The sequence below is a fragment of the Elaeis guineensis genome, chromosome 6 (genome assembly GCF_000442705.2).
Source record: "Elaeis guineensis isolate ETL-2024a chromosome 6, EG11, whole genome shotgun sequence".
Lineage (NCBI taxonomy): Eukaryota > Viridiplantae > Streptophyta > Magnoliopsida > Arecales > Arecaceae > Elaeis > Elaeis guineensis.
In genome coordinates this window covers 127,545,173-127,571,088 of record NC_025998.2, presented here as the reverse complement: position 1 = coordinate 127,571,088, position 25,916 = coordinate 127,545,173, and the positions used below count along the sequence as shown (strand labels likewise).

Genomic DNA, 25,916 nt, shown 5'->3' with positions numbered 1-25,916 from the left:
CAATTGGCAAATTCGAGATTAAATCCCTTAATGTATGACCCCATAGGTTTCATTCTATCTGGTAGTGAAATATACTGTGATCTCTATCACAATATCATCGAAACTCTTTTCGATGGATTGAAATATTTCCAATTTTACCCTTCGAGGATCATCGATCATCAAGATGATACCCGATGAGTCTCACAATCCATCAGTGACACCTAGTAGTATATAGTGACGATCCAGTAGAATGAAAATATGGACCTCTAGATACAGTTATCGTATGATTTAGTCTTTCTATCGTGAGTCCCGACTTGATGGAGGTCATGGAGAACTCGTCAAATTCTATCGTCAGTCTTATGTAAGATTGGCTCGACTCGAGTTCATTTGTGAATCCCATGAAAATTTTTTTTTAGTATTCATACTTGCTTTGGCCAAAGACTTTCTGAACTCAATCTCGTAAATTACATAGGACTTCTTCTTTTCTATCAAGATTGATAAATTCCATCTAGGTGCATCCTCCTCTAAATAGCGAACCTGAACCTACTGAAGCCAACATACACAGCAAGGACCCGAATGGCTAGGGACCAAAGGAACGTGCAGTCAAACTCAGTAGCCTCGCTGCGAATAGCTAATATCATCGTAGGTCAAAGGACCACTCATACCACTACAGCATCGAGAAAACCACTGACGAGTGAGTGACTCCATGTGGTTCTCGTGTTGGTCACACTCAGTGCAAGTTGTTCTCTAATAACCACCTGCACCTTCACCCCAGTGTCTTTACACTACAGACCCAAGACTCATCTACCCGCAAAGGAGGTGAATCATGCACCGATCTCAAATGGATTGATCACTGTCCTCCGTGATGATCTCTTGATCGAAAGCATTTAGAAATTAACCACTAATTAATGTATATCTCAAATTCTTAACTCTTTAAGAATATACAAAAATCATCTTTGTTAATTTTTAGGACAAATCATGGACACATAAGCATGATTGGAAAGAAAAAATCCTTTATTTATAATGAAAGTATTACAAGTATAAATTTAGGTTCTGAAAATACATAATGTGTCAGTCAATAATTGACTTCTAGGACATAAATCCAACAAACTCTCACTTGACCTAAAGCTAATTGGCTATATATCTTAGACCCATCTTCTCAACGTGAGCTACGGTCTTCTGTTGGCTGAGAGGCTTGGTTAGCGGATCCACTATATTTTATGCGGAGTCAACTCTCTGTACCTCGATGAACTTCTTCTCGAGGTATTCGCGTATGATGTGAAATCGTCACTCTATATGTTTAGACTTCTAGTGAGATTTGGGCTCCTTAGCAAGGACTATGGTGTCGTTGTTGTCACAGTGCAATACAATGGCATCTGATGGCATTACATCCAGCTCTACAACGAACTTCTTGAACCAAAAGGCTTCCTTAGCAGCTTCAGAGGCGGTGATGTACTCAATTTTTATGGTCGAATCTGTAATGATTGGCTGCTTGGAACTCTTCTAAATAACCACACTATCATTACACAAGAAGATACACCCTGATGTAGACTTTCTATCATCGACATCAGCCATAAAGTCTGAATCGGTGAATCCCTCAACTTTCAGCTCCTCCACCAAAGATCAATATTAAATTTTTAGTCCTTCTCAAGTACTTAAGGATGTTTTTAAAGGCAATCCAGTGTTCTTCATCTGAATTTGTCAGATATCTGCTCGTGACACTCATGGCAAGTGCTATATCAAGACGTGTACATAACATGGCATACATGAGGCTCCCTATTGCCGAAGCATAAGGGATCTTACTCATGCACTAGATCTTTTCAGGTGTATCTAGACACATCTTCTTAGAGAGATGAATGCCATGTCTAAGGGGCAAAAGATTCCTCTTGGAGTTTTTCATGCTGAATCTCTTCAGCACCTCCTCTATGTACATATGCTGTGAGAGTCCTATTATTCTCTTAGATCTATCTCTATAGACTTTTATACCAAAAATGTAGGAAGCTTCTCCTAGATCTTTTATAGTGAACTCTTTCGGCAACTATACTTTGATCGATGTCAGCATGGGAATATCATTCTCAATCAAGAGGATGTCATCCACGTACAATACGAGGAATGTGACAGTACTCCCATTGATCTTTTTATACACACATGGCTCCTCATTTATGATGAAATCAAATATTTTGATCACATTATTGAAGCGAGTGTTCCAACTCTGAGATGCTTGCTTGAGTCCATATATGGACCTTTGCAGCTTGCAGACGTTGTGATCACTATCACTAGACATGAAATCTAGAGGCTGCTGCATATAGATATCTTTCTCAAGATATCCATTTAGGAAAGTAGTTTTCACATCCATCTACCAAATTTTATAATCATGAAATGCTGCTATAGCAAGCAGAGAACGGATGAATTTCAGCATGGCTACGAGAGAAAAGGTTTCATGATAGTCGATGCCTTCGCATGGACTATAACCTTTTGCAACTAGCCTTACCTTATAAGTCTCTACCTTACCATCCGATCCAATCTTCTTTTTGTAAATCTATTTACACCCAATAGGTACAATACCTTCAGATGGATCTACTAAGGACCAAACCTGGTTGGAATGTATGGAGTCAATTTTTGACTTTATTGCTTCCATCCATTTCTCGGAGTCTACATCTAATATTGCCTCATCGTAGGTTTTGGGATCATTCTTAATGTCCCTATCTCCCACAAAGAATGCTTCCTCTAAATTCTCTATAAAAATACCTAAGTATCTTTCAGTAGGACGGGAGATCTTACTTGATTTACGAGGGGGAGAAGGTATCACATCTACTGGCTCGTTACTAGGTTCAGGTTCTCAGACTCGATGCTCTTCAGAGATTTTCTCTTCGAGCTCAATCTTCCTCCTACTGCCTCCATCTTGGATAAACTCTTTTTTCAAAAATACAGTATAACGGCTCACAATCACATTGTGATCCTCAGGAATATAGAAGTAGTATCCAATGATTTTCTTAGGATACCCTATAAAACGAGCCCTAAAGGACCTAGCCTCTAACTTGTCTGCCTACTGTCTCTTGACATGGGCTGAACATCCCCAAATCTTGAGGTACCCAAGAGTTAGTTTCTTACCATACTATAACTCATATGGTGTGATAGAAATGAATTTAGAGGAAACTCAATTCAAAAGATGAATCGCAGACAGCAAAGCATATCCCCAAAGAAAGTCAGAAAGATCTGTGAAGCTCATCATGGACCGAACCATATCCAATAGGGTCTGATTCCTCCTCTTGGATACCCCATTGAGTTGAGGTGTCCCTGGAGGTGTCCATTATGAGACTATGCCATTTTTCTTGAGATAGATCCAAAATTTTTCACTAAGGTATTTTCTTCCTCGATCTGATCGAAGAACCTTTATTAATTTTTTGATCTATTTTTCTACTTCATGTCTGAATTCTATGAACTTTTCAAAGGCTTCAGACTTTCGATGCATCAGATATACAAAATCATACCATGAATAATCATCGATAAAGGTTATGAAGTAGATATAGCCACCCCTAGCTTCTATATCAATTGGACCACACACGTCAGTGTGTACCAGGGCTAATATCTCAGTGGCTCTTTCTTCTTGTCTCACAAAAAGTAGCTTGATCATTTTTTCTTGAAGACATGATTCACAGACTGGATAAGACTCGAAAGTCAATGGTCCAAGAAGACCATCTTTCTCCAGTTTGTTGAGTCTGTCCTCTCTAATATAGCCTAGTCTAAGGTGCCACAGATACTTTTGGCTGATCCTATCTCTAGATCTCATAGACCCTATGGCATTCACAATTTGCTCGTAAATATTTATACTTGCATCGGTATGCAAATGGTAATGACCTTCAATCAAGAAAGTATGTGCCACAAGTTTATTTTCAAAATAAATAGAACATATGTCTTTATTGAAATGAAAATTGTTATTATCCTGTGCCAATACAGAGATAGAAATTAAATTTCTACTGGCTACAAGTACAAAGTAACAATCTTTCAAAAATAAACTAAATCTTAACGGTAGTCACAGAGGATAGGTTTCAATGATCACAGTAGCAACCCTTGCTCCATTGCTGACTCGAAGAGTGATCTCACCTTCCCTCATCCCCCTAACTTCTTCAAGATCCTGCATTGAAGTGCACAAATGAGCACTTGAACCAGAATCAAGAATCCAACTAGAAGAAAAAAAAATCGTTAGGTTAGTTTTTATAACAAGCAACTGAGATGTACCTTCAGAAGGTCCATCTTTCTTTCTGTTCTTGACAGTTGTCAGGTAGACTGGACAGTTCCTTCTCTAGTGGCCTTCGATATTGCAATGAAAATATTTTTCTTTATCGTTGGCCTTCTTCAAAAATTGTTTCTTGAGCTTGGCCTCATTTTTTTGCTTCTTTGCGGGCTTTTTCTTCTTTTTGAAAGAAGACTTCCTTTTGGAGGAAGCCCGCTCCAAAGCCAGAACTGTGCTCTTTAAATTTTTCAAGGTACCCTCTGCAGTCACCAGCATATTCAATAACTCTGACAAAGTAGCATCAATCTCATTCATATGGTAGTTCATAATGACTTATCCATATGAGTCAGGAAGAGACTGGAGGATCAGATCCACCTGTAGTTCCTTGTCCATGTTCATATCGAGCTTCTGAAGCTCCTCTATGTCTTTGATCATTGTTAAACAATTATCACTGACGGCCTGCCCATCATGCATCTTTGCTCTGAAAAGTCTCCAAGAGACTTCAAAACGAGTTGTGTGACTCTGTTCACCATACAACTCTTGCAGGTGAACTAGCATTTCTTTGGCAGTCCTTATGTCTTCGTGTTGCTGCTGAAGATCATTGGACATGGATGCTAAGATATAGCACTATGCTTTGTTATCTTCATCCATCCACTTCTCAAGTGTAGCTCGTTGATCAGCAGACGGGAGAGCAGGTAACTCAGACACTTTCTGATCGAGGACATGAGTGAGCTTTTCAAAATTGAAAATAATTCTCAAATTTTGGAGTCAATCTTTGTAATTGATGCCGGTCAATCTATTTGTATCGAGGATTCGGGCTAAAGGGTTTGAACTCGACATAGTTATCTACAGAGAGAATAGTTTCTAATTAGATTTTATACTTATAATATTATTTATTTTAAAAATTTTAAAAATAAATAAAAAACTCATATTATTTCTTTGAATCTCCCACACTCCTCAGATGGAGAAACGAAAATCTATACGCGACCAGTTTTAAGTGGGTACTATGGTCTCATTAATCTGTACACACCTCACCTAACAGTTATTAGTGAGTACAGACCAATGAGTGGATAACACTTTATCCATTGCTTCACTAAGCAAGATACAGCGGGCTAGGTCTCTAAGTCCTGTGACCTCACCTAACAGTTATTAGCACATTCTTTAGTTAAGTCAAACCCATTATTCACCAATGGGTGCAAAGCTGTTATTGGGACTGATCAATACATTAATTATGCCACAAGAAGTATTATACCTGTGCTATTTAATCTCTATTATTTTATTTTTTTAAGGAATTATCAAGTATAGATGCCTAATTACAGATCGACTATGTGACCAAGCCTGAGCTCGAATCCAAGTCGATTAGGTGCATATCCAAGTTCTAAGATCACAACACCTGATGGACTAAGCAAATGTGCATGAATTTTAAAATATATTTAATGCAAGGCTTGGTATGTTATGAAGTCAATAGATGATATGCAAGCTTGGATGTGCATGGTTTTTAGCACACAACCCTCCCAGTGGCTTAAAAGAAAGCGGTTCACATGATAAAAACTGACTTTTTAGATGGGACCCATGCGATTTGGTGTTGGAAAGTTAACTATAAATAGAGGAAGTGGCGCGTGGCTTATGCTAGTACGTGGGTTGGCATGGCGCGTGACTTTTTGGTGTTGGGATCAAGTGCTGGTAAGGTGCGGAAATTGGACGCGGATGCTGGATCAAGAGCTGAGAGATTTAAATGCATAACTGATAGGTTAATAAAAGTGGCATCCACGCGGTTTGCGCACGAGTTAGGAGCTAGCAACGAAGACGTTATGAAGCAGGCGGAACTAATACGGGAGCTACGGAACAGACACGAGAATACGGTGCGAAAGCATTTACGTGACTTGGACGCGGCTTGGAGCTTTATTAAAAGGAAAACCACAAGAGCGAAGAAGGGAGGACACGCGGGACACTGCCATTCTCCATCTCTTCTTTCATCATTTTCATTCCATATTTTATCTAGCCTAACCCTCCAAACATCCAAAAAGCTTCCACCATCCATCACACACCAGCCCTCCTCTTCCATCTCCAACCTTCCAAACAATCCATCTACTCAATCCCAGGATGTCAACGTGCAAAAATTCCATGGAAGGCTAGACTCCTTCAACTCGAAAAGACGATGAAGCCTGCAACACAGATTTATTTTCTTTATCTTGTATTTATTTTTTATGCAATGAAATAAAGAATTATTTTATACTTCATGCTTATTTAATATTCTTTCTTATTTCTTAGAGATTTGGATTCGACATGTATGATTTATTCTTTTTACAGACATGCCGTGATCTACAGATACGACATGCCGTAATCTACAGATACGGTACGCACTAGGAGAGATAGATTATTATATTTCAAGTTCAAGTCTCTAACTTGTAGTTAAGTTAAAGTAATCTATACTATGGATGGACGAGCCATAATTCAAGAATATGGTTTGTATCTATCCGAGGTAAATTATGCTGCTTCTTAATTATAAATCTCATCATTGCGACATAAAAGTAAAAGAAAATAGAATCTGTTTTACATGGAGGATTCTGAATTTTCAAGATTTCTTTTCTATTCAATTTTCTTTCATGAATTAAATTATTATTTTCTTAATAATTAATTAAAATTAATCTTCTCTTTCTTTTATTAATTATAAACAATTATTCGAGATCCCTGTGAAATGATCCTGATTCACCCGAGCTACGTAGTACGTTAGAATTAGATTTATTTTTGGTGCCCTGACGATGCACATCAAATTTTAGCATCGTTACCGGGGATCTTGGCATGGTTGATTTTTTCTTTTAAAAAAAAATTATCTCTACATTGACACCTCATAAGCCATTTAGAAAATTAGAGACTTAATCATAAAATCTAAAAAGAGAAATAAATTGATTTAATTTAGTCTTGACTATATACTAATTATGAAGATTGGATATCTTGGTTTGTTGCATCTTATCTCCATAATCAATCTTAAGGGCAATAACTCATTAATCAGATAAGATGGAGATTTGATCATCCTTCCTTGGCTCAAAAATTATGTCCTTCATTTTGCATTAAACCAAGTCTTAATTTTAAAATCAACTAGACGTCAGCCCTAAAAATTTCGAGCTCAATAGGACAAGAAAGCTCTAGAGTTGAACCGAGTGCGGATTGGTTAATTGCTCGGTATTTAAGGCAAGTGGTTAAAGAAAATAGTTTTTAATTGGTTCCGTTGACTGACCTGGCCAACTCAGTTGGTGTCTAAAGAAAGCAACAAGCAGGGAACCTCCCACATCTTACACTTACCTGGTCGAGTCAATTAGTCAGTCTTGAGCTTGGAGTGCTCAAAGGCGGTCTTGGAAGATAGGAGCTGTCTAGATCTAGGTTAACCCTAGGATAGAGAGTCTATGCTTGTTTAAGTTGATTGCAATTAACATCTAAATATTAACTAATTTCTCCCTTTTCATAGATTTAAGATTCTTAGGTTCATCTCTTTAGATTTCCTTCACTCTCTTCTCACTTTATTAAAATATATATATATATATTATAAAAACTAAAATTTTTTGAGTTTGATCTAAAGTATAATTGTAGGGTGTATGCTCGGTCGTAGATCGTTACGACCAGAAATCCAACCTTTTGATCCAGAAATAGAAAGAACTTTTAGAGCCAACAGACGTAAAAATATGGAACGAAATCAAGAGAATGATCCACCTAGACAGTTGAAGGAGTACTTTACTCCTTCCACATATACCTACTCTCCTTGTATTCAAGTACCCCCTGTGGAGGCCACCCAATATGAAATTAAGTCCAGTATAATTCAAATGTTACCTTCATTTTATGGACTTAGTAATGAGGACCCTTATAAACATCTTGAAGAATTTCTTGAGATATGCTCAACTGTCATGATTCACAACTTCTCCGATGATGCTCTTAGGTTAAAATTATTCTCTTTCTCACTTAAGGACAAAGCCAAATACTGGCTACATACTTTGGATTCCATGACTATATCAACCTGTTACCAGCTGCAAGGAGAGTTTCTCAAAAAATATTTTTTCATAGAAAAAACTAATCAAATAAGAAAAGCCATAACTAGTTTTTCCCAATTAGATGAAAAATATTCCATAAAATATGGGAGAGGTTAAAGGACCTTATTAGAAAATATCTCCACCATGCTATACCCAAGTGGCAGTTAATCCAATATTTTTATGATGGACTATCTGAAAGACATCGACAAATGATCGATGCATCATGCGGTGGAACATTCATGCTCAAAAGTGAGGAAGAGGCATGGCAACTGTTTGAAATTTTAAGTAAAAATTTATTACATCATATGTCTGCCTTCATTAGAGATAAACCCATGTTAAACCCAAAGAGAGGTGGAATATATGAAGTAGGAAACTCAATAGATATCCATCATAAGGTAGATGAATTATCCCAAAAGTTAGATCAATTATTAAGTATGGGACATTCCTCTTCTCCATCCTGTCAGATGCAAGATATATGTGCATCATGTTCGAGCCCCACTCATTATGTGAATGATTGTCCAGTTGCATCATAATTTTCTGAATATGTACAAGAACAAGTCCATCAAGCCCAAACTACTCATAGACCAGGGAACAACCCCTATTCTAGTACGTACAATCTAGGATGGAGAAACCATCCGAATTTCTCATGAAAATCACAACCAGTGGTTCCTCCAATGCAACAAAGATCAGGTTATCCGGATGCAGCTTATAGGCATCCATCTCAGTCATAATACCGGAACCCTCCTCAACCCACCTCGAGTACTCATAACTCGGCTTTCGAAGAAAAGGTGCTGCAAGCACCTAAAGGACTAGAAATGAATACCCAACTCCTTCACTCCCATATGCAATTAATAGCAAAGCTAGAGACCCAGATAGGTCAGCTAGCAACAGCTTTCAGTAGAAGGGAAGAAGGTAAATTACCCAGTCAGCCTATTAATAACCCAAAAGGACTGTACATGGCTGAAAGCACCATTGGTCCTGAAACTTTTCTCGAACATGCCAAATCGATTATGACCCTTAGAAGCGAAGAAATCTTAAATCAATCTGAAATAACCCAACAACAAGAGCAACTAATTCCAGCCACACCAGAAAAGAAGAAACCTGAAGAGAGGAAAGAACCTGTTAACCCAGCACATGCACCTAAGGCTCCATTTCCTAGTGCTTTAGAATCCCCTCTGCCTCTTGATAAGAAGGGTATAAAAATGAATGAAATGTTGGAACTGTTTAAACAGGTCCAGATAAACTTACCCCTTCTCGATGCCATTAAGTAAGTTCTGACCTATGCCAAATTTCTAAAGGATCTGTGTACACAGAAACAAAAATCAAAGGTACAGATACCAAGAAAAGTCCACCTAACTGAGCAGGCCAGCTTAGTTTTTCAGCAAATTGCCCCACCCAAACTGAAAGATCCAGGTACCCTAATTATTTCTTGTGTCATAGGAGACCTCACGATTAAGAAGGCATTATTAGATTTGGGTGCAAGTGTCAATCTTCTCCCGAGCTCTATATATGATCTATTTGGATTTAGAGAGTTAAAACCCATGACGGTGACCTTACAACTAGCAGACCAATCTATTAAGGTACCTCGAAGAATGTTGGAAGATGTGTTGGTAAAAGTAGATGAATTCTATTTTTCTGTTGACTTTCTTGTGCTGGATATAGAATCTGGCAGCAACCCTAGCCAAATACCGATCATCCTAGATAGACCCTTCTTAGCAACCGCTAATGCTTGTATAAATTGTAGGACCGGGGTTATGGATGTATCTTTCGAAAATAAGAAGTTGAGATTGAATATTTTCAATGCATCTCAGGGACCACCTACGTACAACCATAATGAGATCAACCTGTTAGAGGAAGTTATAGAAGATAAAGCTCTTGCCTTACTCAACTTAGATCCTTTACAGGCATGTCTTATACATTTTGGAATGAATAATTTTGATATCGATGGATACACTGAAGAAATACATGCTTTGCTAGAACCTCCTAATTTTAGCACCACTCTCCCTTAGACTGTAAAATATGAACAATTACCAACTCAATCAAGTCCTCTGGTACCATCCTTAGAAGCACCACCTACTCTAGAACTAAAGCATCTTGCTGCCATGCTGAAATATTCATTTCTTGGACCCAATGATACCCTTCCAGTGATCATTGCATCTGACCTAACTACTGACCAAGAAGACAAACTTGTAGGGGTGCTCAAAAAGCATAAAGAGGCTATAGGATGGTCGATTGTCGATTTGAAGGGTATAGATCTTTCTGTTTGCATGCATCATATTCACTGCGAGGTTGAGGCAAAACCACATAGGGACATGCAACGAAGATTGAATCCAAATATGTGGAAAGTCGTGAAAAAAAAAGTAGTGAAATGGCTAGATGCTGAAATTATCTATCCAATTTTGGATAGCCAATGGGTTAGTCCAACCCAAGTAGTACCTAAGAAGTTAGGTATTACCGTAGTAGAGAACAACGAGGGTGAATTAATTCCTACTCGTGCAACAACTGGTTGGCGAGTATGTGTGGATTACCGAAAGCTGAATGCCGTTACTAGGAAAGATCATTTTTCTTTGCCTTTTATTGACCAAATTTTAGAACGGCTACCAGGATAAAGTTTCTTCTATTTTCTAGATGGATATTCAAGATATAACTAGATCCTGATATTTTCTGCTGATCAAGAAAAGACTACCTTCACATTTCCATATGGAACATTTGCATTTAGACGTATGCCATTCGGTCTCTGTAATGCACCAGCAACTTTTCAACGGTGCATTTTGGCCATCTTTTCTGATATGATCGACAAATTTCTAAAGGTCTTCATGGATGATTTTTTGGTATTTGGCTCTACCTTTGATGATTGTCTTCAGAACCTAGCCAAGGTTCTCCAACGATGTGTAGAGACAAATTTGGTTTTAAGTTGGGAGAAGATCCATTTTATAGTTCGTGAGGGAATCGTGCTTGGACATATTGTATCCAAGCAGGGGATCGAAGTAGATAAAGCAAAGGTTGAAGTAATCTTGAAATTGCCTCCCCTAACCTCGGTTAAACAAGTGCGATCCTTCCTAGGCCACGCAGGTTTCTATAGGCGCTTCATTAAGGATTTCAGCAAGATCTCATGACCCTTGTGCAACTTGCTTGCCAAGAAAAAATTTTTTGATTTTAATGAAGATTGCCTAACCGCTTACAATAAATTCAGAACTGTCTTAACCACTGCACCAATCATAAAATCTCCGGATTGGACCCTACCATTTGAAATCATGTGTGATGCTTCTGATTATGCTGTAGGGGCAGTCCTTGGGCAAAGATTTAATAGGAAACCGCATGTAATTTATTATACTAGTAAAACTCTTTCAGATGCTCAATTGAATTACACTACGACTGAAAAAGAGTTACTCGCTGTTGTGTTTGCCCTAGATAAATTTAGATCATACCTTTTGGGCTCCAAGGTCCTAGTATACTCCGATCATGCAGCACTGAAACATCTACTATCCAAAAAAGATACAAAACCTAGGCTGATTAGATGGATCCTTCTATTACAAGAATTTGATTTAGAAATTTTAGACAAAAAAGGCTCCAAAAACTTAGTAGCAGATCATATTTCTAGGATCTTGGTAGAACACAATAAAAAAATGATTAAAAATAGGTTTTCAGATGAACAACTCTTTTCAATCTCTTCCACTGGTCTTCCCTGGTTCACTCATATAGTCAATTACTTGGCAGTGGGACAAATACCATCACATTGGACCCAACAAGAGAAAAATAGATTTTTCTCTCAAGTAAAGTACTATTTCTGGGAAGAACCAGAGTTGTTCAAATATTGCCCAGATCAAGTAATCCGACGCTGTGTCTTCGAGTGTGAAGTTCAAAGTATTCTTAACTTCTGCCACTCGCTAGCATGTGGGGGACATTTTAGTGAAAGAAAAACTGCAGCAAAAGTGTTGCAGAGTGGATTTTATTGGCCGACACCATTCAAAGATGCACATGAATTCAGTCGTAATTGTCTGCGATGCCATCAAATAGAGAAAATTTCGAGAAAAGATATGATGCCCCTATCCCCTATACTTGTAGTAGAAATTTTTGATATTTGAGAAATTGATTTCATGGGATCCTTTCCCTCCTCATTTGGATTCGAGTACATTTTGGTAGCAGTGGACTACGTATCCAAATGGGTAGAGGCTATGGCAACCCGAACTAATGATCACAAAGTCATGATCAAGTTCATTCAGCATAACATCTTTAGTCAATTTGGATGCCCAAGAGCCATAATTAGTGATGGGGGTACGCACTTCATGAATAAGCACTTCGACATGCTAATGAAAAAATATGGAATAACCCATAAAGTCGCCACACCTTATCACCCCCAGACAAGTGGCCAAGTTGAGGTCTCCAACAGGAAAATCAAGCATATTCTTGAAAAAATGGTAAGACCCGATAGAAAAGACTGGTCAGCATGCTTGGATGATGCATTATGGGCTTACTGTACTGCTTTTAAAACACCCATAGGAATGTCTCCTTATCGACTTGTATACGGTAAAGCTTGTCATCTGTCGGTGGAATCGGAACATCGTGTATTTTGGGCCATACGGTAATTTAACTTTGATATGAAAAATGTGGGTTCCAATAGGAAACTTCAACTAAATGAACTTGAAGAGCTACGCAATGAAGCATATGAGAGTGCCAAAATTTATAAGGCTCAAACTAAAGCATACCACAATAAATTCATTGCACGAAAAATGTTTGAGCCCAATCAAAAAGTTTGGCTCTTCAATTCTAGGTTGCAACTTTTTCCTAGTAAACTTCGTTCACGTTGGAATGGACCTTTCATTGTAACTCAAGTATTTTCGTATGGAGCCATAGAACTCAGAGATTCTAAATAAGGGAACACCTTTAAAGTAAACGGTCAGCGATTGAAACCTTACATAAATGAAATTAGCGATGGAGAATTAATTGAATTTATTGATCTAATGGATCCAGTATCGCCATGATACTCAGCTTAGTCTGGCTAAAGACTTTAAACTTAGCGCTCTTGGGAGGCAACCCAGTTTATACATTTTTTTAATTATCTAGCTTCTTTTCTTTTCATAGAAAAATTCAAGAAAGGCAATCAGCCAAGTTAGGAGGAGCATCTCATCCAAAGCCCAGTGGAGTCATGAACCAATCACGCCCACAAAGGAAGAATCCCTCACCTGACAATGAACGAGCACATCAAATCCAGGTGGTATCTTTCCTTGTAATTTCTTTCTCTATTCTACTTTGTTATTTTCTTCATCCATTGGGGGCAATAGAAATAAAGTTGGGGGGGAGAGAATAATTAAATTAATCAAGTCCTCAAGTATGACCATAATCAGTTTTGTGTACCAAATTTTGTCTTGATTTGAAGTAAATCAGGTGTTCTAACTGATAAATGATTAACAGTTTAGATAATTTTAGAGATATTGAGGGGCAAATTATTAAGAAAGCCCAATAAATGGTAGGGTTTAGACCAGAATAAATTCTAAAGTAATTTCAAAATCTTCGGCCCAATGATCTCAATAAAGAATCTACTTTATGAGGGTATAAGTGAAAAAATCAAAGTATGCATAAAGTCCACCTTACAATCTATTTAGATTAATAAAATAGATTTTTAGCATTTCTTACTGAGTAATCAAGCCCTTTCGCCTAAGTAAGCGTTACGGTTCGCGTCAAAAGATAAGAATGTGAAAGAATCTCTTGTAAAGTCAGTCTTAACTCGTAGCTTTTTTGACTCAAGTTAGTAAGCCTGAGGGGTGTTCTACACCTAATGCCCTAAAGCCAACTGGTTTGGGAGTTATTGGCTTAAAACTCGCTATAAGTGTCAATTAGAAAGCTTAAGGGGTTAGGACATTGCACTGACTATACATGTTCAAAAAAAAAAAAGGTATAAGAGGACTAAAATACAAAAAGATACTACACTAAGCCCACAATAAGTTAGAGGACTTAAAGAGTGAAGTGGGAAGTTGGCAAAAGAAAAAAAAACTCTAGAAATTTCTATGGACTTCACTCAACCACAAGATGGGTAGAATTGATAATCCGATGAAATATTCCTTTGATGATCTAGCCCGGTATCAATTGACTTAGAATTGCCACGAAACTCTCATTTTTAGGACAATTTGGTACGTATTATTGATTTATCTATTTTACTCGAGGATGAGTAAAAGTTTAAATTGGGGGGTGTGATCGATACATTAATTATGCCACGAGAAGTGTTATACCTGTGCTATTTAATCTCTATTATTTTATTTTTTTAGGAATTATCAAGTATAGAGGCCTAATTACAGATCGACTATGTGACCAAGCCTGAGCTCGAATCCAAGTCGATTAGGTGCATATCCAAGTTCTAAGATCACAACACCTGATGGACTAAGCAAATGTGCATGAATTTTAAAATATATTTAATGCAAGGCTTGGCATGTTATGAAGTCAATAGATGGTATGCAAGCTTGGACGTGCATGGTTTTTAGCACACAACCCTCCCAGTGGCTTAAAAGAAAGCAGTTCACATGATAAAAAATGACTTTTTAGATGGGACCCATGCGATTTGGTGTTGGGAAGTTAACTATAAATAGAGGAAGTGGCTTATGCTGGTACGTGGGTTGGTATGGCGTGTGACTTTTTGGTGTTGGGATCAAGTACTGGTAAGGTGCAGGAATTGGACGCGGACGCTGGACCAAGAGCTGAGAGATTTAAATGCATAGCTGATAGGTTAATAAAAGCAGCATCCACGCGGTTTGTGCGCGAGTTAGGAGCTGGCAACGAAGACGTTATGAAGAGGCGGAACTAACGCGAGAGCTACGGAACAGATGCGAGAACGCAGTGCGGAAGCATTTATGCGACTCGGACGTGGCTTGGAGCTTTATTATAAGGAAAACCACAAGAGCGAAGAAGGGAGGACATGCTGGACACCGCCATTCTCCATCTCTTCTTCCATCATTCTCATTCCATATTTTATCTAGCCTAACCCTCCAAACATCCAAAAAGCTTCCACCATCCATCACACACCAGCCCTCCTCTTCTATCTCCAACCTTCCAAACAATCCATCTGCTCAATCCCAGGATGTCAGCGCGCAAGAGTTCCATAGAAGGCTAGACTCCTTCAACTCGGAAAGATGATGAAGCCTGCAACACAATTTATTTTCTTTATCTTGTATTTATTTTCCATGCAATGAAATAAAGAATTATTTTATGCTTCATGCTCATTTAATATTCTTTCTTATTTCTTAGAGATTTGGATTCGACGTGTATGATTTATTCTTTTTACAGACATACCGTGATCTACAGATACGACATACCGTGATCTACAGATACGGTACGCGCTAGGAGAGATAGATTGTTATATTTCAAGTTCAAGTCTCTAACTTGTAGTTGAGTTAAGGTAATCTATACTCTGGACGAACGAGCCATAATCCAAGGATATGGTTCGTACCTATCTGAGGTAAATTACACTGCTTCTTAATTACCAATCTCATCATTGCGACATAAAAGTAAAAAAAATAGAATCTATTTTATATGGTGGATTTTGAATTTTTGAGGTTTCATTCCTATTCAATTTCTTTTCATGAATTAAATTATTATTTTCTTAATAATTAATTAAAATCAATCTTCTCTTTTTTTTATTAATTATAAATAATTATCCGAGATCCCTGTGAAACGATCCTGATTCACCCTAGCTACGTAGTAAGTTAGAATTGGGTTTATTTTTTGTGTCCTGACGATGCACATCTGGGACCCTCACCTAACAGTTATTGGGCACAACTCCATCTCTATCCTGAGACATCACATGTCAATAGAGTGGTTGTACTTTCTCGATGCAATCGAACCACTGTAACCAATCGAGAATGATCAACACCAGGAAGGCACCCACATCTCTACAATGATTGAAGACCTCTAGACTTAATATTTAATGAGGAGATTTGGGTTTAGATCTCTTCTAAATCAGTAGATCTGACATCCAACTGATTAAATTAGATTATCACATCAATATATCTAACCAGCCTAACTGGCATGGGTGAACTCGAGTCAACAAGTAACCTAATACGAAACTAAATCTCCCAATATGACCAGATAAGTTAAGATGCGTGGGGGTCCCCTCGTTGCTTTGCTTAGACACCAATCAAAATTGATCAGGTTAGACAATGAAATCAATTAAATAATCACCATCTAAATACTTACCTTAGATATCAAATATCGATTAGAATCGATTAAATTAACCTATTGAAACGGACCTGAGCCACTGAGCCAAATTTTGATCTAAAGTCAATCAACTCACATCAAAATATGAATCGATATGACCAACTACAACTAAAATCGATTTTGAACCCCTTTGATCTAATCCCAATCATCCATCGATTAGGTTCAATCAACTACTCAAAATCAAAAAATAGGTTTTAGCCTGATCTAATCAATTAGACCCTAATTGTAGTTTGATCACTTAGACCTAATTTGTTCAACCCATACCCATATGTAACAACTTAATTTTAGATATAAAAATAATTTTAGATTATATTTCATTGCATGCTATTAATGGCTTATGATCTTGAAACTGTTTTAGATCTAAACTTAGTTTCATATATCAAATATATGTAGTTTCAAATCTAAATTAAATATACATCATAAATATATTAATTTTTGATCTAAAATAAAATTTATACATATCAAATATATATATAATTAGATCTAAAATAATGATTAAAATATTTTGAAAGTATCTTTTCAAAAATTGATTCACATCAAACTAGGACGACCTTTACAATATAGGGGATAAACCCTATATCAGGACAATCTTATACCAGTTTGATGTGAACTTTTAATCATAATTTTAGATCTAAATAAAAAATAAATATATCATATATATTAATTTTTAGATCTAAAAAATTTGATTTAATTATTTTAAAAATAATTTTCAAAATCAATCAATCTCATGCTAGGACAATCTTTGCAGTATAGGAGGTAAACTCTATACCAGGACAATCTTATATCAGCATAAAATTAATTTTAAATTATTAAAACTTTTAAATCTAACTTAAAAACTAGATCATATGTATTTTTAAAAAATCTGGCTCTGATACCACTGATAGAAAATAGGATAGGCAGTATGTGTAGATTTTAAAATTTTAAAAATATACAGTGAAAAATAAATCGGGTTAAACCCTTTAACCTCACATACAAGATATCAGAACTAAACCTACCCAAATTCAGAAGAAAGCATATATAATTAATCTAAAATTTAAAAAAAATATGAGATCATATCTCATTACCTTTGCGTGGATAAAAATTCACCGCTTCAGATGATCTTGGATTCATAGAAGATGCCACACACATATCCGACCTCTACGGGTATCCATCGGGATTAATCTCGAACTTTTCTTCTCGTAGAAGATTCTTCTTCTCAAGAAGAATCTTGATCTTGAAGACTCTGATCAACTCTTTTGAGTTTAACTAAGAGATCAACTCCTTGATCTGCAGCCTTCTTCTTCTTATCCTCGATCCTTGATCTCTAAGTCACCAGAACTCCTTCTAGGCATGTGGAAGAGAGAACACCCAACCTTTGAGCATGGAAAGGAAGAATATGAGAGAGAGGAGGCATGGAGATGGAGAGAGGAAAGGTTTTTTTGATGAAAAAAATACTAAAAAATCTTAGAGATCTCCCTTTAAATAAACATAAGCCCTGACACATATTAGGAACCCTGTCATCTTAAAAAGGTAGATCTTTATCTCATAAGAATCCTCTACCTTTTAAATATAATTTATGTCAAATAAAATCAGATATAAAAGATAATTAATCAGTCTTTTTAAGCATGTACAAGAGCCATCTATGGAATACATATCAGGTGGTTGGGACGCCAACTCTTGACACCCCACAAAAGGATCTCCAGCCATAAGAGATAGGGCATGGACCCCACCCTCTCTCCTTCATGCCATGACACATAAGAGGGGGTGGGCCCCTCTAGGATATGGTACTCAATAATTTTCAAAAAAAAAATTATGCCACCCATTCTTTCATCTATTCCACATGCATACTTAGAGATAATTAGGAGATATGGAAGAGATAATGTTAGGATAATTATACCAACTAGTTGACTTAATTAAATCCTCTTGGACTTATAATTAAGAGCTCAATTAAATCCAAATAAATTTAGGTTAGGTTCAAGGCTATGGACTTGATCAAATTAAAGTTTTGAGAAGAATTAAGTTTAACCATGTGCTAGCATGATCTCATAAACCTAATAGAGTTTCAAATAAATCTTAACTCAATTAGAACTTCATAAGTGCAATTGGCAAATTCGAGATTAAATCTCTTAATGTGTGACCCCATAGGTTCCATTCTATCTGGTAGTGAGATATATTATGATCTCTATCACAATATCATCGAAATACTTTTCGATGGATTGAAATATTTTCAGTTCTACCCTTCAAGGACCATCGATCATCAAGATGACGTCCGATGAGTCTCACAATCCACCAGTGACACCTAATAGTATGTAGTGATGACTCAGTAGAATAAAAATATGAACTTCTAGGTACAGTTATCGTATGATTTAGTCTTCTATCATGAGTTCTGACTTGACAGAGGTTATGGAGAACTCGTCAAACCCCATCATTAGTCTTACGTAAGATTAGCTCGACTCGAGTTCATTTGTGAATCCAATGAAAACTCTTTTCCAGTATTCATACTTGCTTTGGTTAAAGACATTCTGGACTCAATCTTGCAAATCACATAGGACTTCTCCTTTTCTACCAAGGTTGATAAATTTCATCTAAGTACATCCTACTCAAAACAGCGAACCTGAACCTACTGAAGCCAATATACACAGCAATGACCTAAATTGCTAGGGACCAAGAAAATGTGCAGTCAAACTCAGTAGCCTCACTGTGAATAGTCAATATCACCGCAGGTCAAAGGACCACTCATACCACTGCGGCATCGACAAAATCACTGACGAGTGAGTAGACATCCATATGATTCTCATGTTGGTCACGCTCAGTACAAGTTATTCTCTAACAACCACCTACACCTTTACTCCAGTGTCTCTACACTGCAGACCCAAGACTCATCTGCCCACAAGGAATGTGAACCGTGCACCGATCTCAAATGGATTGATCACTGTCCTCCGTGATGATCTCTTGATCAGGAGCATTTAGAAATTAACCACTAATTAATGTTTGTCTTAAATTCTTAACTCTTTAAGAATATACAAAAATCATCTTTGTTAATTTCTAAGATAAATCATGGACACATAAGTATGATTGAAAAGAAAAAGTTCTTTATTTATAATGAAAGTATTACAAGTATAAATTTAGATCCTGAAAATACATAATGTGTCAGCCAACAATTGACTTCTAGAACACAAATCCAACACATGGATCTTTGGTGTTTACTTCATCCAACTCAAAATTAAGGTCCGATGAATGTGCAATGTAGCATTTGGAGACAGCCAGTGAAATTGTCAATGTATTTATTCATATTTAAATATCATTCTTTTTTCTACGTTGGTAGATTTTATTGTTAGACTACAAGTTTGTTTATTATTATTTTCTTAATTTCTTTTGTTAAAAGGTTATGTCTTTTAGATTAGAAACGTGCGTCTTCATAAGGTTATATCTTTTAGATTAGAGATGTGGCTTTTTATAAGGTTGTGTCTTTTAGATTAGAGATGTATTTTTTTTGTAAAGTAGAATATTTCTTTGTAAGGATGTATCTCTTAATAAATATTTTTTTGTGAAAAATTGTATCCCCATTTCTATAAGTAGGGGGCACGTATTTTATATTATACCAGGTCATTTGTAATTGAGTTAATTCTTATAGCCTCCTCTTGGTATTTGTAATTGAGTTAATTCTTATGGCCTCCTTTTGATAGAAAATTAAATATAAAAATATGATGAATTAACTTATTTTCAAGTGGTAACTGATGTGCACCAAGTTTATAAGTTCTAGCTAAACTGTCATCCTCATGAATAGCTCTAATATAGCTTTGATAATCTAAACCTCTATAATTCCAGTAAGTAATATTGAAATATCTATCACCATCTGACAGAATACCTAAATTTTGATCAAGAACATTACAATTAAACTTGATAATTTTTTTCATATAAGATAATATAGAACAAGCAGAACTATTAAAACTAAAATTATTATAAAAATATTTAACTAGGATAGGATAAGTTGGCTTGTTGAGTGTAATCATAAGAAGCCAACCCATCTTCTCAAATAAAAAATCAATTCAAAAATCACTAAAATTATTGAAATGGATAATTCTTCTACCTATAATTTTTCTTCGAGAAAAATTTGATATAAAATTTTTGCTACAGCCATTATTTAAAAATAGATCCTCATCATATCTAGATGAAGGTTGTTTTCCTTTTTCTATCCTAGCTCTTTTTCCTTTTGAAATAGCTCCATTTTTTCTAAAAGTCATTAGGGTAATTTTAGTGCAAGATTTAGGGTTAGAATACTTGCCAAAAAGAGACACATTTGGCTCAGGGAGCTTGACTGGGTGGATGGGGCTTCTTGACTAGGAGGACTAGGTGGGTGAAAATTTAAAGACACATGTTATGGGATGGATGAAGCTTGGCTGAGCGTGCTTGATTAAGTAGGAATTTAAAAACACAATCGGATGGATTGGGCTTGCTCGGAGAGCTTGGCATGTGGGGAAGATTTAAGACAATGAAATCATGGGTTGGTGTTATGATTTCACTAAATTGTGAATTCATCCTGTAATTTCAAAAGTAAAATTGTGGAATAGACTCATGATTTCATAAAATTATCTTGAAATCATGGGTTTGATCTACGATTTCATTTTTAAAATCATAGATCCATCCCACAAGTTTAGGTCGGGGTGGCGTGTGAATTTCAAACTGAAAATCATGGTTCGAAACCATGATTTCATGAAATTGTGATTCCAAATCACGATTTCATAAGAAAATCATGAGCCCACCTCACGATTTCTTGTGCGAGCTAATCTATTCGTGTGCTGTCTACGTCACCTTGAAATTATAAGATCAACTCATGATTTCAGCTGATCTGATTAGCAACATTGTGGATCCATCTTATGATTTCAACCATGTGGCTTTAACCATCATAATTCAAAAAATAATTTCGGAATAGCTATATTTTTAAAATTATTTATTAAAAAATAATATTTAAAAAGAAGAAGAAAAAAAACAACCAAGGCCCTCTAAATAACTATTATTTGTAGTAACGACGACAGCTGTGTTTTGTCTAACTTTTTGTCTCCATCCATTTATGGCTCTCTTTGTTCACGTGCTGACCCCATCCAATTCCTGATATGGAGAGCAGCCATTGCGACGATGTTATGCGCATTAATGCTGTGTCGGATGGGTTGCCAGAAAGCCAGAAAGACCTCTCCCATATGGAAACTTTGGGAAACGAACCTTTCCGTTCATTTTTCAAAAACATCTAAGACGAGTTAGAAAATTGCCTTGTCATATACAACAAAGACATGCGCGCGTGAAGATGGTTTATAGACCGGCAGTTCTGTGCTCTTGTCAGGGACTTGTTTGAAAAATTGAAGACTCGCTTGGTTGATGAAAAATGAAGAAAGGAAGAGGTATGTTTTGAGAAATGAAGAAAAAATTTCTTATCTAATTAAAATTAAAAAAAAATAAAAAAATATATTTTATAAAAAATTATTTTTTATATTTTATAAGAAGTGAAAATTTATGGAGAAGATAGATTTTGGCACTTTCTGTGATATGAAAAATAGTAATATTTTTTTTCTAAAATATTTTTTTAAAATATATGACTAAAATTTAATAAAATATTAATAGATGATTATGATGAAATACTGAATAATAATATAATATTATATTAATATTATCTTATTATTTATATAAATATAATATTAATATTTATTATATTTTAATATTATTTTAATATTTATATTAATATAATATTTTTATTAATATTAATATAATATTTATATTAATATAATATAATATTTATATCCATATTAATAAATTTATTATATTAAAATATTTATATTATATTAATATAATATTAATATATTAATATTATATTAACATAATAAATTATTGTGATCTAATGTTATATTATAATATATTAATGTTATATTTATATTAATATAAATATAATATTTATATTTATATAAAATTTATAAGTAAAAATGTATGCTTTTATATCTACTAAAAAAATAATAGATATTTTATACAATTTTTTTAAAAAAATAATTACTCATCCAAATATAAACTATTTTATAATAAGTCATTTTTTCGTAGTGAACCAAACATGTCAAAATACTATTTTTAGAAAGTAACTTTCTGAGAAGTTACTTTTCACTTCTCAGAAAGTTTTTTTTTTTTTTAAAAAAAATTTCATAAATCAAATGAGTTCTCGATAGGTATCGATCGAATTTTCTGTTGGATAACTCAATCTCTCTCCGGCTCAAATTTGGTGGGACAAATGCGGCTTTTTTTTTTTTTTAATCATGCAATCCAACAGATCCATGGATAAGTTTTAGATCAAAAATAAAGAATAGAACGGGTCATAACAGAAAAAAAAATGGCTGAACAAGCTCACAGATTTGATTCCTAAAGAGACTCCAGTCACAAGCATCTGGATGAATCATATCTAAAACTCTCTCTTGAGAGAGATTGGACCTCCAAAATGATTCACGGAGAGGATGAAAAAATACAAGCATAGATCCAAAAGTCATAAGATTTTAAATTAAAAAGAGAGAGTGAACGGGACTTACGCTCATACTTGATACTTTTTAGAATAACTTACACTGACCCAGAAATAAAAGTAACGTGCTAAAGTAATTACCTGATTCAATGATTCCTAATCTATTTATTAGGTAAGAAATATGGTTTCATCTAGAGGACTTTAATGCATTAATAATTTGTTTGTGGTACCGATGGCAATTGAGGCGGTAGGAATACAGCATTTTAAATTATGGGGCGGGTTACCATACCCAGTCCATTGCCGTCCTTTGCACCGCCTTGGCCTATTTACCCTCGTACCCGGCATAAAAATAGAGAGAGAAGAAGAAACAGGATACAATTAATTGTAGCAATGGCTTCTCCTCATGCCATCGTCATACCTTGTCCAGAGCAAGGCCATATCATTCCCTTAATAGCTCTCTCCCACTCCTTGGTTGCCCATGGCTTCAAGATCACATTCATCAATTCTGAGTTCAACCATGAGCGTGTTGTTGCTTCCTTGTCCCAGAACGGTGGTGATGGAATGGAAGGGATCCAGATGGTTTCCTTTCCAGATGGATTGGCACCTGGTGAAGACCGTAATACTAGTCTCCAAAAGAAGATTGAAGGCATCATGAGGGTCATGCCTGGATGTTTGGAGGAACTCATAAAACAGATAAACGCATCAGGAGGTGACCGGGTTACATGCGTCATCACTGATGGGGGTATGGGGTGGGCTCTTGAAATGGCGCAAAAGATGGGCATCCGATCGGCTGCTTGTTGGCCTATGTCTGCTGCGCTGCTTGCATTATCTCTGAGCATTCCCAAGATGATCCAGGATGGTATCATCAATGCCGATGGTAAGATTTGGGTTTCGCTCATTTTTCTCTGACCAGCAAAACAATTCAGGGGATTTAACTTTTCAATCTTTTCAGCATTCAAACTTTTTAAAAAGTGTAGGAGAAAGAGATCAAAAGCTCATAAAGCATGAATTTATTCCTGACCAACATTCCAATTCCTCTTTGATGAAAATATTATAAATTGATATATAATCCTTGTGAAACGTTAGCACATGCCAATTAATCATTTGTAATAGTGTTCTTATGGCAATAGTTTTGAAGATCCAATATGATTTCTCTCTCTCTCTTGATTAGTTAGGTTTTCATGCGGTATTCAGCTTTTTATTCTGGAAATTCATGAGCAATTCAGGAGCAAAACCAAATCGTACAAAAGCTTATGTGGGTGATTTTGCCAACGAAAAGTAGAGAACAAGATTTACTAATCCGGTTAACATGATGTGAAGTTCAAACTTCGTGAACATCAGCAGGAATCAAATTAATGGAAGAAAAGGGTCGTGTTTTAATGAAGATGAAAGAAAGAAAAAGAAAACGTGAAAATAAAATTTCCATCAAACTACTGGTAGTAATTATTAGGAGTCACTATTGGTTTCCTTCAGTTTTTAGGTGTTATTTAGATGTAACTTCTATTGGAGAAACTGGTTGCATTCACGTAGCAAGCATGTTTAAATTTCTTCATTTTTTTTCAGAAGAAGCTCCATATGTGAGGACAAGTTTCAAGATAACAAAATAATCATCAACCATCTTTTCTATTTGCATTTCATGCAGGAATGCCGGAAAGGAGAGAGCCCTGACATGCCATCTTTGAACACAAGCCAACTTCCATGGAATTGTGTCGGTGATCTCGATCCAGAAGGAGTCTTCTTCAAGCTCATAGTTAGTAATTGTCAAGCAATAAAGCATGCTGAAACAATCATTTGTAACACCTTCTATGACCTTGAGTCACCATCATTCACCCTCTTTCCAAACTTGCTGCCTGTTGGACCATTAATCACAAGCCAACAGTTTGGAAAGGCAGTTGGGCATTTCTGGCAAGTGGATACAACCTGCATGAGTTGGCTCGATGAGCAACCTGCTAACTCTGTCATCTATGCAGCATTTGGGAGCACAGCAGTCTTCAACCAGCACCAATTCAAGGAGCTTGCACTTGGGCTTGAACTCTCTGGCCGTCCATTTCTGTGGGTCGTAAGACCCGATCTCGCAGATGGGATGGATGATGCCTGGTTAGATGGGTTTCGAGATCGAGTTAAAGGCCAGGGAAAGTTGGTAGGATGGTCTTCTCAACAGCAGGTACTGGCTCACCCTTCCATTGCTTGCTTCTTTTCTCATTGTGGTTGGAATTCAACATTGGAAGGGGTGACTAATGGAGTCCCTTTTCTCTGCTGGCCTTGCTTCACCGATCAGTTCCTCGACCAAAGCTATATTTGTGATGTTTGGAAGACTGGTTTGAGCATAGATCCTGATGACAAAGGATTTGTTCCAAGGGAACAGATCAAAGAGAAGGTGGACCAAATATTTTTGAATGAGGAAATGAAGGCCAGGGCCTTAATGTGGAAGGACATTACTTATAGGTGTACTAGGGAAGGAGGGTCTTCCTATAAGAATTTCAAGAGCTTTGTCGATTCCATGAAAGAATAAAAAGCTCTTTTTCTCAATAATAAGGCACATGGATCTTTGGTGTTTGCTTCATCCAACTCAAAATTAAGGTCTGATGAATGTGCTATGCAGCATTTAGAGACAGCCAAAGAAATGGTCAATGTATTTATTGATAGTTAAGTATCATTCTTCCTTCTGCACTGTGGTAGATTTTGTTTGGGATAGGGTCTTTGAGGGAAATACTATGATCTAGTAAACTGCTTTGTGGATTTGATTTTAGTGTTCTTCAAAAATAAGCATTGCAACTGACAGTTACTTTATATGGTGGGTTTGTTCTTGGGGCCAGACTTGCTTCAGTCAATTTCGCCTCATCAATGCAATGAGAGGTTGACAGAACCCACCATTTTGCTCAAAAAAGAAAAAAAAAAAAACATTACTGTTGCCCCGTTACGGCATCGGGTGAATCTAAAATGCTATGTAATTTTCCAAACCAACTTATGCCGTTTATAATAAATGATATGTAACATCACGTACTTC

At 36.2% G+C, this 25,916-nt stretch overlaps 1 protein-coding gene across 1 annotated transcript; it reads left to right on the top strand.

Moving 5' to 3' along the window:
* Nucleotides 1–23,210: 23,210 nt before the first annotated feature.
* LOC105046645 (UDP-glycosyltransferase 83A1-like) lies at nucleotides 23,211–25,676 on the top strand. Its single transcript, XM_073260124.1, has 4 exons — nucleotides 23,211–23,786; nucleotides 24,136–24,187; nucleotides 24,390–24,435; nucleotides 24,552–25,676. Exons 1-4 carry the CDS (start codon nucleotides 23,300–23,302, stop codon nucleotides 25,419–25,421), a joined length of 1,455 nt encoding a protein of 484 aa, XP_073116225.1. The 5' UTR covers nucleotides 23,211–23,299; the 3' UTR covers nucleotides 25,422–25,676.
* The last annotated feature ends 240 nt before the right edge of the window (nucleotides 25,677–25,916 follow it).